The sequence below is a fragment of the Triticum urartu genome, chromosome 7A (assembly GCF_056163025.1).
Source record: "Triticum urartu cultivar PI428250 chromosome 7A, HENAU_Tu73, whole genome shotgun sequence".
Taxonomy (NCBI): Eukaryota; Viridiplantae; Streptophyta; class Magnoliopsida; order Poales; family Poaceae; genus Triticum; species Triticum urartu.
The window spans coordinates 119,354,302-119,368,967 of NC_141879.1; the positions used below are offsets into that span (position 1 = coordinate 119,354,302).

A 14,666-nucleotide genomic window follows, 5' to 3' on the forward strand; every position below is an offset into this window, starting at 1 on the left:
GCCTATCATTTAGATGTGTCCTCGTGGCCTCTGTTCTTGGTCCTTGCCGTCTCTTGGCAGGAGCGGCGTTCCACGACCCGGAGCGAGGGGGGCGTCTCGACGATGAGTCCGCCCTCTCCAGAGATGGCTCGGTGTGTTCGGATCCCCGTGGCACGGTGGTTTCTCTTGGCGGCGCGGCTCCAATTCTCTTCAGTTGTCTTGGTTGTAGTGTGTTAGGGGTGGCCTCTCCTGTTATTCATGCTTGGCGTTGGGTTTAGTGGCACTTGTGGCACTCGCCCTGGGCCTTTTTTGTTTCATTCCTACCTGCTTGTATGAAGGTTTCCTCACCATCGTGTATCGTTCGGTTGTTTGTATCTTTATTTATAAAGGGGGGCGAAAGCCTATTTCGAGATCATCCTTGCCGGAGGGTTAGTTTAATTGTATGCATGCTTGATGTCCTAATTAATTCTTAATATGAATCTGGATGTATTTTTTCTGGCAAAAAAAAAGTCAGATGTAATTTGTAAGAATATATATTATAAAAAGCAGGTTATCTCTCGTCAGACACTGATGACCAACCTAGAATTCAAGGTGTTTTTCTTAGCGTAGTAAGAACCGTCTAATCTTAACACCACGATTACCGAGAATAATAGTGTCTTGACAGACTACCTGTGTCGGCTGAGGTTATACCGGAATAGAAACACCTTTTAGGTTTACAGTGACTGAACCTAAAAGGCTAAAAGGTGAATTATGTGATGAATCGCCATTGTCATGTACTGTAACTCCGCATAGGTCGTCGATCGCGTACCATAGCCGCTAGCTACAGCTTCTTCTTTCGGGGCAAAGAGCCAAAGATATCATTAAACCCTGGAAGATAGTTGAATCCTCACGCACAGCTAGCCCCTTGTGCTTCCTTCATTCTAATAGTTCCTGACCATGCACGCTACCTGTGCGGTTAGAGGAACGCAAGGCTGACGATCGAGGCCATGACTCACGCATTTTTCACCTCCATATCTTCCTCCTAACTATGACATCTCTCTTTCTTTCCAAGGTTTCTTTACACCACACTCATGAACTGTTTCAAAGCTAGCTAGAGTTTCTGCTCCAGATAATAATATATATGGGCCCCAAATTTATTTATGCGACTGCATGCATGGATCGACAATGACACAAAGTAAACTAAAAAGAAACCAATGCATGTGACAGGCTGATAAAATGTTTGATAATACAGTACAAAGCTGCTGTAGCATGCATCTCTCTCTCACTCACTCACTCACTCACTCACACTCGCTCTCACTCCTGGTCTCCCTTCATACATGGCATGCAGTCGGTCGGGCTAGCTAAGCTGGATCTCTGCATGCACAGCCAGCCATGCCATGCGCGGACCCGATGCAGCCACACAGTGCTCCAGCTTCTGGCCAGCCACGTACGCGGCCACGCCGGAAGGCCCGCATGTGTGCTGTGCGTACCCACTTATCGCCGGCTTACTTGAATTAATAACGGGGCTGATTGATAAACCTAATCTAGGCCTGGACGACAATGGCGACGTCAGGCTTGATGACCGCCGGCTGCTCCGGCCTGAGCATGTTCTGGTCGTCGCGGATCACGTCTTCGTCGACCGCTGCGGCGGCTTGCTCGACGTCGGCCACGTCCGGGAGAACGTCAATGGGGTGCACCTCGGCGCCGCAGCTGATCCTCCCCTCGGTGGGCGCGCCGCCCTGCGGCTTGGCGCCGCCGGCCACCTCCTTGACGTGCTCCGGCAGCTTCATCTCCTCGTGCACCAGCACCACGGTGGCGGGCTTCTTGTTGCGGTACGCCATGTAGAGCGCCATCTGCGCCACGCCGAACAAGAAGCCCAGCACGTTGGGCATCGCCACGAAGATGTCCTTCTTGAGCGCGCCGTACGCGAACCAGATGACGGCGCTGAGGACCAGGAAGAAGGACAGCGAGAAGGGCATGAACTCCACGCTCTTGGTACGGATCACAAGCCTCTGCACGCAAGAAAACAATCAAGATCAATTAACCCCTTCAATCCACAAACCTTAAAAGAGATCTAGCCGTAAGATAAAATGGGTCCTTACGATGATGCTCAAGGGAGCGGCGAAGACGCCGAGCGCGACGGCGACGCAGATCCAGCCGACGACCTGGACGCGGAGGGGGCCGTGCGACGCGAGCATGGTGACGAGGGCGATGAGGCCGAAGAGGCCGACGTCGAGGCCAATGAAGAGCTTGGCGGTGAGGAGCCTGGCGCTCTTGGGGGCGTAGACGAGGTACATGGCGATGTAGAGGCTCTCGATGACGCAGCCGACGGCGTTGATGGTGAGGAGGAGCTCGGAACCGGACTTGAGGAAGGCGTAGTACATCCACAGCAGGCAGCTGAAGAGCGTCACCAGGTAGGGCGTCGACTGGAACCCCTCCGTCGACTTCTTGCGGTACACACGGTAGAACGTCGGGCTGCATCAGAGATTCGTCAGAGTTAATAATGACCATGCATCCACCAGCATATATGAATTGTTCTTTTTTTACTTGGGCCTACCTAGATTAAGTAAGTAATCATTGGCGTAACCAGAGGAGCTAAACTAACTAACAACCGAGATATATATATGTGTAGTACACTGCACTGCACCGCACCTACCTAACAGTGACATTCATCACTTTTTACCCTACTGGTAATATACACTAGTAATTAATGTAGCAATATTCAGCGTTATGTTGTCTCCAGGTATATAAGCGAAAATTCTAGAACAGTGTAGATGATAGTGACCGTTTCCATCAGTCATGTATTCGTGGACATGTGTCATGTGTGTTGTACGACGTACCGTGGTCCTCTTTTCCTAGTTATTAAATATATTTTTTAGTCTGAATATATACAAAGACACACACATGACAAGGGACATGCATGGATGTACATAGATGTATGCAGGGTTACAGTATATTTTTCTGAAGACTGAACGGGAGAGTACAGTAAAGTTGAGGGTGCTTACAGCGGTGAAAGGAAGACCATAAGTGAGATGATGTTGCCTGCAAAACCAAGAACGGAGATGATAGCTGGTCAGTTATGTGTCAACCAACGCAAAAAAAAAGAGAATAAATAAAGCAAGAAAACTAGGGTGGATGCTGTCTGGTAAAAAAAAGGAAACAAGGAAAGAAAATCAGTTGTGTGTACGTTTGTTTGTCTCCGTGAACGTACACACAACAAGCATGTTGGCCCCCGTTTCTTTGCTGGGGTGTAACCACTTGATTAGAGGCTAAAAGCTTGGTTTGGCAGGTCCATTTATTCGGAACAGAAACGGTAGCTCAGCTCAACGAAAGAGATTGAGCAAGGCACACAAGCAGGCCAAAGGGGGTGTTGAGCAAGGCAAGCACCATGGATCCATCCAACTCGTGCAAGCAAGCCGGGATCATCGATGATCCTTTCCGAAAGGGCAGAAGAAACAGAAGCACTTGCACACAGAATGCAGGACGGATCCATGGATGGACGCATGTAATAGTACCTAGGATACCGAAGGTGAAGGCCCAGGTGTGCTGCTCCATGTTGAGGAAAGCCATGCTACCAGCTTCTTCCTCCTCGAGCACACAAACCGACCGGTAATAGATTTGCTACCCTTCTCCTCTTTGCTCGGTGGGATGCAGCGGGTAGATAGATAGGTCGAGGAGAGCGAGGGAGCTGCGGTAGCTCGGCTGCGTTGGGCTCTTGGAGAACACTTGCTCCTGGAGAGCCTCTATATATAGGCAGGCGAGGCGCGGCGGGGGCGGGAGGGGGGGAGGGGGAGGGGGAGGGAGAGAGCGCGAGAGCAACAAGGTAGCGGCGGACACACGGACGGGGTCGGTTGCGTGGCCCGCCTCGCCGGGTCGACCGGTCCATGATTGCACCCTAATGCGCCTGCCCCGCGGCGCGGCTACGTGTAGCGACCGAGCGGCCCGGCGCGCGCACGTACGTACGCTGCAGCTGGCCTGCAGCGGTGCGGTCGAGCCGGTCCATACACACTCTCGGTTTCTCGCACGCCAAGGAAGCGAGCTGGCCTCAGTCAATTAATGGCAACGCCCCGTGACATGCCGAACACCAAACCTGGGACGCACTACTGACCCGCCCGGCTGGCTGGCTGACTTCCGGCGCACGGCTCGCGAGCGTTTCCTGGCCGTCTGCTGGTGGTGGTAACATCCGAGGGGGAGACGGAAGGGGACGCGCGGCCGCCACCGCCCCAGCTGTCCGACGGGCAGAGCCCAGCTCGCCGCGCTCACGTACGGTAGGCGGCTACGCTACTTGTCGTCGTCGTCGCCTTTTCCTCCCCTTTGTAACGGCCGGCCCATCATCATGCTCTACAGCGCAGCCGGAGCCTCGCATCGGCCGATCGATCTCCTGCGGCGGGAGGGAACGCGTTCGGCGTGGCGGCCAGTTGAGCGGCGCGTGCGATCGAGCGCAAAGAACGTGTCCTGGTTCGGGAGCGCAACAGGTAAGGCGTGATGGCGAGCGATGGGGAAGGTAGCTGGCGGGCTGGGTGGCTACCAGAGTGCGGCTGCGTACCGCACCGGGCTCCCGGGTAACAGGGGCCCGATCCTTCCCTAATACCAGTGCTAATTATGACCAGGAAAGTGATTAGGAGGAGGATTATGCGTAAGTGAACCAGCCAACGAATTGTGTCACGCCTTTCTTCTGTTCCCACTCGTCCATCTCCCGATCGGGCTCTCTTTCTCTGCTCGGCCAGCAATCATTGGGCGGACGTACGGCGAGGTCAATTCGTGTCTCCTGTGCTGGACCAGATCGATCGTCTTTCGACGGAATTCAACACCAAATATTTGATGGCAGTTCTGGTGCCACGTACGTACTGCTTGGATTCAAGTTTTCTTTCTTTATCGTTGCGGGAAACGTCGGGTGCAAGCCGCTTCAGAGTTCCATTCCGATTCGAAACGAATAACCCCGTTGAGACTGGTATACTGAAACGACTAAATTGTTTACCAAATGTAACTTTGGCAATCATTCTAACGAATGTTGAGAGACTCTAGATCTAGAATGACTTCTCGATGGGAAGGTGGAGACGGGGACATGAAGCATGGGCACACCCACCAGGGGTCAAATCATCATACTCAATCTTACAAACACGGGTAGATTTCAATTGGCGTCCGTATATTCAATTAGGTTTGTGGGTCTATTCTTGTTAGTATGTGTCAATTCTAGATTGTGATTTTCCCGTGATTTTTTTCTTCTACATTGTGATTCAGAAATGAGCTTTCATAATTGAAATTGCCAAAAGCCTACTTGTATTCTACAGTGACACAACTAAAAGTCGTCGATGTGTAACGACATCTCCAACGGCGACTTTCAAACTGCCCGCATACGTCTAGACCTCGCGGTCTGAACGTGTTGTTCTATCCAACGCGGTCCTGCATCGATCAGCAAGATGGTTCGGACGCACTTTATCCGGCAAACCGGAGACAAATGTGGGGGGCTTTGCGGGTGTCCGAACAACACCCACGACCGCTTCTGACCACCCTCGCCAACCCACAACCGTCCTCCCTCTTCTGCGCGCGTTCCCGCCCGGTGTCAGCTGCCCACATTATATCGTTGTAGAGAGGCCGCTCCACATTGAAGCCGGCTACAGAGCAGACGCGGCCTCTCACTGGCGCCAGCATTGAAGCGGCGCGTCGACCGAGGGCGCCGCCCACGACACGCCCCCGGTGTCTGCTCCTGTTCAATGTCGGATACGCGTTACTGGATGAGATGGGACAAATATCTACCACACCCGTTCAATGCCCCATCCGTCCATATGCCGCCATTAAGCAAGCTCGTCGACCGAGAAACCCACTCCGGCACCGTGCATTGACGCTCCCACATGCCTAGCCTCACCGGAATCCGCTATTTAATGGTGGCCACAGGCCGCCTACTCCACGCCACAACACGAGCCGCTCCACGTCCTCCTCCCTTCCACCGCATCCGCCATGACTGTCGTGGCAACGCTCTGTGGGAGAGCCTCTTGACGGGGACGAAGCATGAGCTGGCCGCCCTTTGCGGCCGCCTGGCAGAGCCATCGTGCCAGGAAGATCGAGGCCAGCATGCCGGCCAACTCGCCAGAGGTCTCCGACGATGAGGGCGGCCTACGATGGAGACGGGCTACGAGGACAACGCACCGGAATCCCGCACATGTGCATACCGGCTTCACCCTGAAGTAGGCGCAGGCGCACTACGACGCCGTCGTGGCGGAGGAGCTGCCTGCGCCGGCGCCTTTGTTGCCGTTCCTGAAGGAAATATGCCCTAGAGGCAATAACAATGTTATTATTTTATTTCCTTATATCATGGTAAATGTTTATTATTCATGCTAGAATTGTATTATCCGAAAACATAATACTTGTGTGAATACATAGACAAACTAAACGTCACTAGTATGCCTCTACTTGACTAGCTCGTTAATCAAAGATGGTTATGTTTCCTAACCATAGACATGTGTTGTCATTTGATTAACGGGATCACATTATTAGGAGAATAATGTGATTGACATGACCCATTCCATTAGCTTAGCACTCGATCGTTTAGTGTGTTGCTAATGCTTTCTTCATGACTTATACATGTTCCTATAACTATGAGATTATGCAACTCCCGTTTGCTGGAGGAACACTTTGTGTGCTACCAAACATCACAACGTAAATGGGTGATTATAAAGGAGCTCTACAGGTGTCTCCAAAGGTAAATGTTGAGTTGGCGTATTTCGAGATTAGGATTTGTCACTCCGATTGTCGGAGAGGTATCTCTGGGCCCTCTCGGTAATGCACATCACATAAGCCTTGCAAGCATTGCAACTAATGAGTTAGTTGTGAGATGATGTATTACGGAACGAGTAAAGAGACTTGCCGGTAACGAGATTGAACTAGGTATTAAGATACCGACGATCGAATCTCGGGCAAGTAACATACCGATGACAAAGGGAACAACGTATGTTGTTATGCAGTCTGACCGATAAAGATCTTCGTAGAATATGTGGGAGCCAATATGAGCATCCAGGTTCCGCTATTGGTTATTGACCGGAGACATGTCTCGGTCATGTCTACATTGTTCTCGAACCCGTAGGGTCCGCACGCTTAAGGTTTCGATGACAGTTATATTATGAGTTTATGAGTTTTGATGTACCGAAGTTAGTTCGGAGTCCTGGATGTGATCACGAACATGACGAGGAGTCTCGAAATAGTCGAGACATAAAGATTGATATATTGGACGACTATATTCGGACACCGGAAGTGTTCCGGATGATTTCGGAGAAAACCGGAGTGCCGGAGGGTTACCGGAACCCCCCCCCCCCCCGGGAGAAGTAATGGGCCTTAGTGGAGAGAGAGAGAGGGGCGGCCAGGGTGGGCCGCGCACCCCCTCCCCCTCTAGTCCGAATTGGACTAGGAGAGGGGGGGCGGCGCCCCCTTTCCTTCTCCCTCTCCCCCTTCCTTTCCCCCTCCTAGTAGGAGTAGGAAAGAGGGGAGTCCTACTCCTACTAGGAGGAGGACTTCTCCTCCTTGGAGCGCCATAGGGCCGGCCGGCCTCCTCCCCTTGCTCCTTTATATACGGGGGCAAGGGGCACCCCTAGACACACAAGTTGATCCACGTGATCATTTTCTTAGCCGTGTGTGGTGCCCCCTTCCACCATTCTCCTCGATAATATTGTAGCGGTGCTTAGGCGAAGCCCTATGACGGTAGAACATCAAGATTGTCACCACGCCGTCGTGCTGACGGAACTCTTCCCCGACACTTTGCTGGATCGGAGTCTGGGGATCGTCATCGAGCTGAACGTGTGCTAAAACTCGGAGGTGTCGTAGTTTCGGTGCTTGATCGATCAGGCCGTGAAGACGTACGACTACATCAACCGCGTTGTCATAACGCTTCCGCTGTCGGTCTACGAGGATACGTAGATCACACTCTCCCCTCTCGTTGCTATGCATCACCATGATCTTGCGTGTGCGTAGGAATTTTTTTGAAATTACAATGTTCCCCATCAGTGGCATCCGAGCCTAGGTTGTATGTGTTGATGTTATATGCACGAGTAGAACACAAGTGAGTTGTGGGCGATATAAGTCATACTGCTTACCAGCATGTCATACTTTGGTTCGGCGGTATTGTTGGACGAAGCGGCCCGGACCGACATTACGCATACGCTTACACGAAACCGGTTCTCCCGACGTGCTTTGCACAAAGGTGGCTAGCGGGTGTCAGTTTCTCCAACTTTAGTTGAACCGAGTGTGGCTACGCCCGGTCCTTGCGAAGGTTAAAACAACACCAACTTGACAAACTATCATTGTGGTTTTGGTGCGTAGGTAAGATTGGTTCTTGCTTAAGCCCGTAGCAGCCACATAAAACTTGCAACAACAAAGTAGAGGACGTCTAACTTGTTTTTGGAGGGCATGTTGTGATGTGATATGGTCAAGACATGATGCTAAATTTTATTGTATGAGATTATCATGTTTTGTAACCGAGTTATCGGCAACTGGCAGGAGCCATATGGTTGTCGCTTTATTGTATGCAATGCAACTGCGCTGTAATGCTTTACTTTATCACTAAACGGTAGCGATAGTCGTGGAAGCATAAGATTGGCGAAACGACAACGATGCTACGATGGTGATCAAGGTGTCGCGCCGGTGACGATGGTGATCATGACGGTGCTTCAAAGATGGAGATCACAAGCACAAGATGATGATGGCCATATCATATCACTTATATTGATTGCATGTGGTGTTTATCTTTTATGCATCTTATCTTGCTTTGATTGACGGTAGCATTTTAAGATGATCTCTCACTAATTATCAAGAAGTGTTCTCCCTGAGTATGCACCGTTGTGAAAGTTCTTCGTGCTGAGACACCACGTGATGATCGGGTGTGATAGGCTCTACGTTCAAATACAATGGGTGCAAAACAGTTGCACACACGGAATACTCAGGTTATACTTGACGAGCCAAGCATATACAGATATGGCCTCGGAACACGGAGACCGAAAGGTCGAGCGTGAATCATATAGTAGATATGATCAACATTCTGATGTTCACCAATGAAACTACTCCATCTCACGTGATGATCGGACATGGTTTAGTTGATTTGGATCACGTGATCACTTAGAGGATTAGAGGGATGTCTATCTAAGTGGGAGTTCTTTAGTAATATGATTAATTGAACTTAAATTTATCATGAACTTAGTACCTGATAGTATCTTGCTTGTTTATGTTTGATTGTAGATAGATGGCCCGTGTTGTTGTTCCGTTGAATTTTAATGCGTTCCTTGAGAAAGCAAAGTTGAAAGATGATGGTAGCAATTACACGGACTGGGTTCGTAACTTGAGGATTATCCTCATTGCTGCACAGAAGAATTACGTCCTGGAAGCACCGCTGGGTGCCAGGCCTGCTGCTGGAGCAACACCAGATGTTATGAACGTCTGGCAGAGCAAAGCTGGTGACTACTCGATAGTTCAGTGTGTCATGCTTTACGGCTTAGAATCGGGACTTCAACGACGTTTTGAACGTCATGGAGCATATGAGATGTTCCCGGAGTTGAAGTTAATATTTCAAGCAAATGCCCGGATTGAGAGATATGAAGTCTCCAATAAGTTCTATAGCTGCAAGATGGAGGAGAACAGTTCTGTCAGTGAGCATATACTCAAAATGTCTGGGTATAATAATCACTTGATTCAATTGGGAGTTAATCTTCCAGATGATTGCGTCATTGACAGAATTCTCCAATCACTGCCACCTAGCTACAAGAGCTTCGTGATGAACTATAATATGCAAGGGATGAATAAGACTATTCCCGAGCTCTTCGCAATGCTGAAAGCTGCGGAGGTAGAAATCAAAAAGGAGCATCAAGTGTTGATGGTCAACAAGACCACTAGTTTTAAGAAAAAGGGCAAAGGGAAGAAGAAGGGGAACTTCAAAAAGAACAGCAAGCAAGTTGTTGCTCAATAGAAGAAACCCAAATCTGGACCTAAGCCTGAAACTGAGTGCTTCTACTGCAAGCAGACTGGTCACTGGAAGCGGAACTGCCCCAAGTATTTGGCGGATAAGAAGGATGGCAAGGTGAACAAAGGTATATGCGATATACATGTTATTGATGTGTACCTTACTAATGCTCGCAGTAGCACCTGGGTATTTGATACTGGTTTTGTTGCTAACATTTGCAACTCGAAACAGGGACTACGGATTAAGCGAAGATTGGCTAAGGACGAGGTGACGATGCGCGTGGGAAATGGTTCCAAAGTCGATGTGATCGCGGTCGGCACACTACCTCTACATCTACCTTCGGGATTAATATTAGACCTAAATAATTGTTATTTGGTGCCAGCGTTGAGCATGAACATTATATCTGGATCTTGTTTGATGCTAGATGGTTATTCATTTAAATCAGAGAATAATGGTTGTTCTATTTATATGAGTAAAATCTTTTATGGTCATGCACCCATGAAGAATGGTCTATTCTTATTAAATCTCGATAGTAGTAACACACATATTCATAATGTTGAAGCCAAAAGATGCAGAGTTGATAATGATAGTGCAACTTATTTGTGGCACTACCGTTTAGGTCATATCGGTATAAAGCGCATGAAGAAACTCCATACAGATGGACTTTTGGAACCACTTGATTATGAATCACTTGGTACTTGCGAACCGTGCCTTATGTGTAAGATGACAAAAACACCGTTCTCCGGTACTATGGAGAGAGCAACAGATTTGTTGGAAATCATACATACAGATGTATGTGGTCCGATGAATGTTGAGGCTCGTGGCGGATATCGTTATTTTCTCACCTTCACAGATGACTTAAGCAGATATGGGTATATCTACTTAATGAAACATAAGTTTGAAACATTTGAAAAGTTCAAAGAATTTCAGAGTGAAGTTGAAAATCATCGTAACAAGAAAATAAAATTCCTACAATCTGATCGTGGAGGAGAATATTTGAGTTACGAGTTTGGTGTACATTTGAAACAATACGGAATAATTTCGCAACTCACGCCACCCGGAACACCACATCATAATGGTGTGTCCGAACGTCGTAATCGTACTTTACTTGATATGGTGCGATCTATGATGTCTCTTACTGATTTACCGCTATCGTTTTGGGGTTATGCTCTAGAGATAGCCGCATTCACATTAAATAGGGCACCATCAAAATCCGTTGAGACGACGCCTTATGAACTGTGGTTTGGCAAGAAACCAAAGTTGTCATTTCTGAAAGTTTGGGGCTGCGATGCTTATGTGAAAAAACTTCAACCTGATAAGCTCGAACCCAAATCGGAGAAATGTGTCTTCATAGAATATCCAAAGGAAACTATTGGATACACCTTCTATCACAGATCCGAAGGAAAAACCTTTGTTGCTAAATTCGGAAACTTTCTAGAGAAGGAGTTTCTCTCGAAAGAAGTGAGTGGGAGGAAAGTAGAACTTGACGAGGTAACTGTACCTGCTCCCTTATTGGAAAGTAGTACATCACAGAAACCAGTTTCTGTGACACCTACACCAATTAGTGAGGAAGCTAATGATAATAATCATGAAACTTCAGAACAAGATACTACCGAACCTCGTAGATCAACCAGAGTAAGATCCGCGCCAGAGTGGTACGGTAATCCTGTTCTGGAAGTCATGCTACTAGATCATGATGAACCTACGAACTATGAAGAAGCGATGGTGAGCCCAGATTCCGCAAAATGGCTTGAAGCCATGAAATCTGAGATGGGATCCATGTATGAGAACAAAGTATGGACTTTGGCTGACTTGCCCAAAGATCGGCAAGCAATTGAGAATAAATGGATCTTCAAGAAGAAGACTGACGCTGACGGTAATGTTACTGTCTACAAAGCTCGACTTGTCGCAAAAGATTTTCGACAAGTTCAAGGGATTGACTACGATGAGACCTTCTCACCCGTAGCGATGCTTAAGTCTGTCCGAATCATGTTAGCAATTGCCGCATTTTATGATTATGAAATTTGGCAGATGGATGTCAAAACTGCATTCCTGAATAGATTTCTGGAAGAAGAGTTGTATATGATGCAGCCGGAAGGTTTTGTCGATCCAAAAGGAGCTAACAAAGTGTGCAAGCTCCAGCAATCCATTTATGGACTGGTGCAAGCCTCTCGGAGTTGGAATAAACGCTTTGATAATGTGATCAAAGCATTTGGTTTTGTACAGACTTTTGGAGAAGCCTGTATTTACAAAAAGGTGAGTGGGAAGCTCTCTAGCATTTCTGATATTATATGTAGATGACATATTACTAATTGGAAATGATATAGAATTTCTGGATAGCATAAAGGGATACTTGAATAAGAGTTTTTCAATGAAAGACCTCGGTGAAGCTGCTTACATATTGGGCATTAAGATCTATAGAGATAGATTAAGACGCTTAATTGGACTTTCACAAAGCACATACCTTGACAAAGTTTTGAAGAAGTTCAAAATGGATCAAGCAAAGAAAGGATTCTTACCTGTGTTACAAGGTGTGAAATTGAGTAAGACTCAATGCCCGACCAATGCAGAAGATAGAGAGAAAATGAAAGATGTTCCCTATGCTTCAGCCATAGGCTCTATCATGTATGCAATGTTGTGTACCAGACCTGATGTGTGTCTTGCTATAAGTCTAGCAGGGAGGTACCAAAGTAATCCAGGAGTGGATCACTGGACAACGGTCAAGAACATCCTGAAATACCTGAAAAGGACTAAGGATATTTTTCTCGTATATGGAGGTGACAAAGAGCTCATCGTAAATGGTTACGTTGATGCAAGCTTTGACACTGATCCGGACGATTCTAAATCGCAAACCGGATACGTGTTTACATTAAACGGTGGAGCTGTCAGTTGGTGCAGTTCTAAACAAAGCGTTGTGGCGGGATCTACATGTGAAGCGGAGTACATAGCTGCTTCGGAAGCAGCAAACGAAGGAGTCTGGATGAAGGAGTTCATATCCGATCTAGGTGTCATACCTAGTGCATCGGGTCCAATGAAAATCTTTTGTGACAATACTGGTGCAATTGCCTTGGCAAAGGAATCCAGATTTCACAAGAGAACCAAGCACATAAAGAGACGCTTCAATTCCATCCGGGATCTAGTCCAGGTGGGAGACATAGAGATTTGCAAGATACATACGGATCTGAATGTTGCAGACCCGTTGACTAAGATTCTTCCACGAGCAAAACATGGTCAGCACCAAAGCTCCATGGGTGTTAGAATCATTACTATGTAATCTAGATTATTGACTCTAGTGCAAGTGGGAGACTGAAGGAAATATGCCCTAGAGGCAATAATAATGTTATTATTTTATTTCCTTATATCATGATAAACGTTTATTATTCATGCTAGAATTGTATTATCCGGAAACATAATACTTGTGTGAATACATAGACAAACTAAACGTCACTAGTATGCCTCTACTTGACTAGCTCGTTAATCAAAGATGGTTATGTTTCCTAACCATAGACATGTGTTGTCATTTGATTAACGGGATCACATTATTAGGAGAATAATGTGATTGACATGACCCATTCCATTAGCTTAGCACTCGATCGTTTAGTGTGTTGCTAATGCTTTCTTCATGACTTATACATGTTCATATAACTATGAGATTATGCAACTCCCGTTTGCCGGAGGAACACTTTGTGTGCTACCAAACGTCACAACGTAACTGGGTGATTATAAAGGAGCTCTACAGGTGTCTCCAAAGGTAAATGTTGAGTTGGCGTATTTCGAGATTAGGATTTGTCACTCCGATTGTCGAAGAGGTATCTCTGGGCCCTCTCGGTAATGCACATCACATAAGCCTTGCAAGAATTGCAACTAATGAGTTAGTTGTGAGATGATGTATTACGGAACGAGTAAAGAGACTTGCCGGTAACGAGATTGAACTAGGTATTAAGATACCGACGATCGAATCTCGGGCAAGTAACATACCGATGACAAAGGGAACAACGTATGTTGTTATGCAGTCTGACCGATAAAGATCTTCGTAGAATATGTGGGAGCCAATATGAGCATCCAGGTTCCGCTATTGGTTATTGACCGGAGACATGTCTCGGTCATGTCTACATTGTTCTCGAACCCGTAGGGTCCGCACGCTTAAGGTTTCGATGACAGTTATATTATGAGTTTATGAGTTTTGATGTACCGAAGTTAGTTCGGAGTCCCGGATGTGATCACGGACATGACGAGGAGTCTCGAAATAGTCGAGACATAAAGATTGATATATTGGACGACTATATTCGGACACCGGAAGTGTTCCGGGTGATTTCGGAGAAAACCGGAGTGCCGGAGGGTTACCGGAACCCCCCCCCCCCCCGGGAGAAGTAATGGGCCTTATGGGCCTTAGTGGAGAGAGAGAGGGGCGGCCAGGGTGGGCCGCGCGCCCCCTCCCCCTCTAGTCCGAATTGGACTAGGAGAAGGGGGGTGGCGCCCCCCTTTCCTTCTCCCTCTCCCCCTTCCTTTCCCCCTCATAGTAGGAGTAGGAAAGAGGGGAGTCCTACTCCTACTAGGAGGAGGACTTCTCCTCCTTGGCGCGCCATAGGGCCGGCCGGCCTCCTCCCCTTGCTCCTTTATATACGGGGGCAGGGGGCACCCCTAGACACACAAGTTGATCCACGTGATCGTTTTCTTAGCCGTGTGCGGTGCCCCCTTCCACCATTCTCCTCGATAATATTGTAGCGGTGCTTAGGCGAAGCCCTGCGACGGTAGAACATCAAGATTG

General features: G+C 47.9%; 1 protein-coding gene across 1 annotated transcript; it reads right to left on the reverse strand.

Annotated features, from left to right (window-relative positions):
• Positions 1–1,154: 1,154 nt before the first annotated feature.
• LOC125521918 (bidirectional sugar transporter SWEET15) lies at positions 1,155–3,698 on the reverse strand. Its single transcript, XM_048686977.2, has 4 exons — positions 3,474–3,698; positions 2,964–3,000; positions 2,061–2,433; positions 1,155–1,970 (listed from the first exon to the last, which is right to left on the reverse strand). The coding sequence occupies exons 1-4, from the start codon at positions 3,526–3,528 to the stop codon at positions 1,503–1,505; spliced, it is 933 nt and encodes a 310-aa protein (XP_048542934.2). The 5' UTR covers positions 3,529–3,698; the 3' UTR covers positions 1,155–1,502.
• Between the last annotated feature and the right edge of the window lie 10,968 nt (positions 3,699–14,666).

Bases quoted from the DNA above. Each gene is read 5' to 3' on its own strand.
- LOC125521918 (XM_048686977.2), bottom strand. From the start codon at position 3,528: ATGGCTTTCCTCAACATGGAGCAGCACACCTGGGCCTTCACCTTCGGT. The intron at 2,434-2,963 runs GTAAGCACCCTC...TCTCTGATGCAG, and splicing joins ATGGTCTTCCTTTCACCGCT to CCCGACGTTCTACCGTGTGT. The intron at 1,971-2,060 runs GTAAGGACCCAT...TCTTGCGTGCAG, and splicing joins CCGCTCCCTTGAGCATCATC to AGGCTTGTGATCCGTACCAA.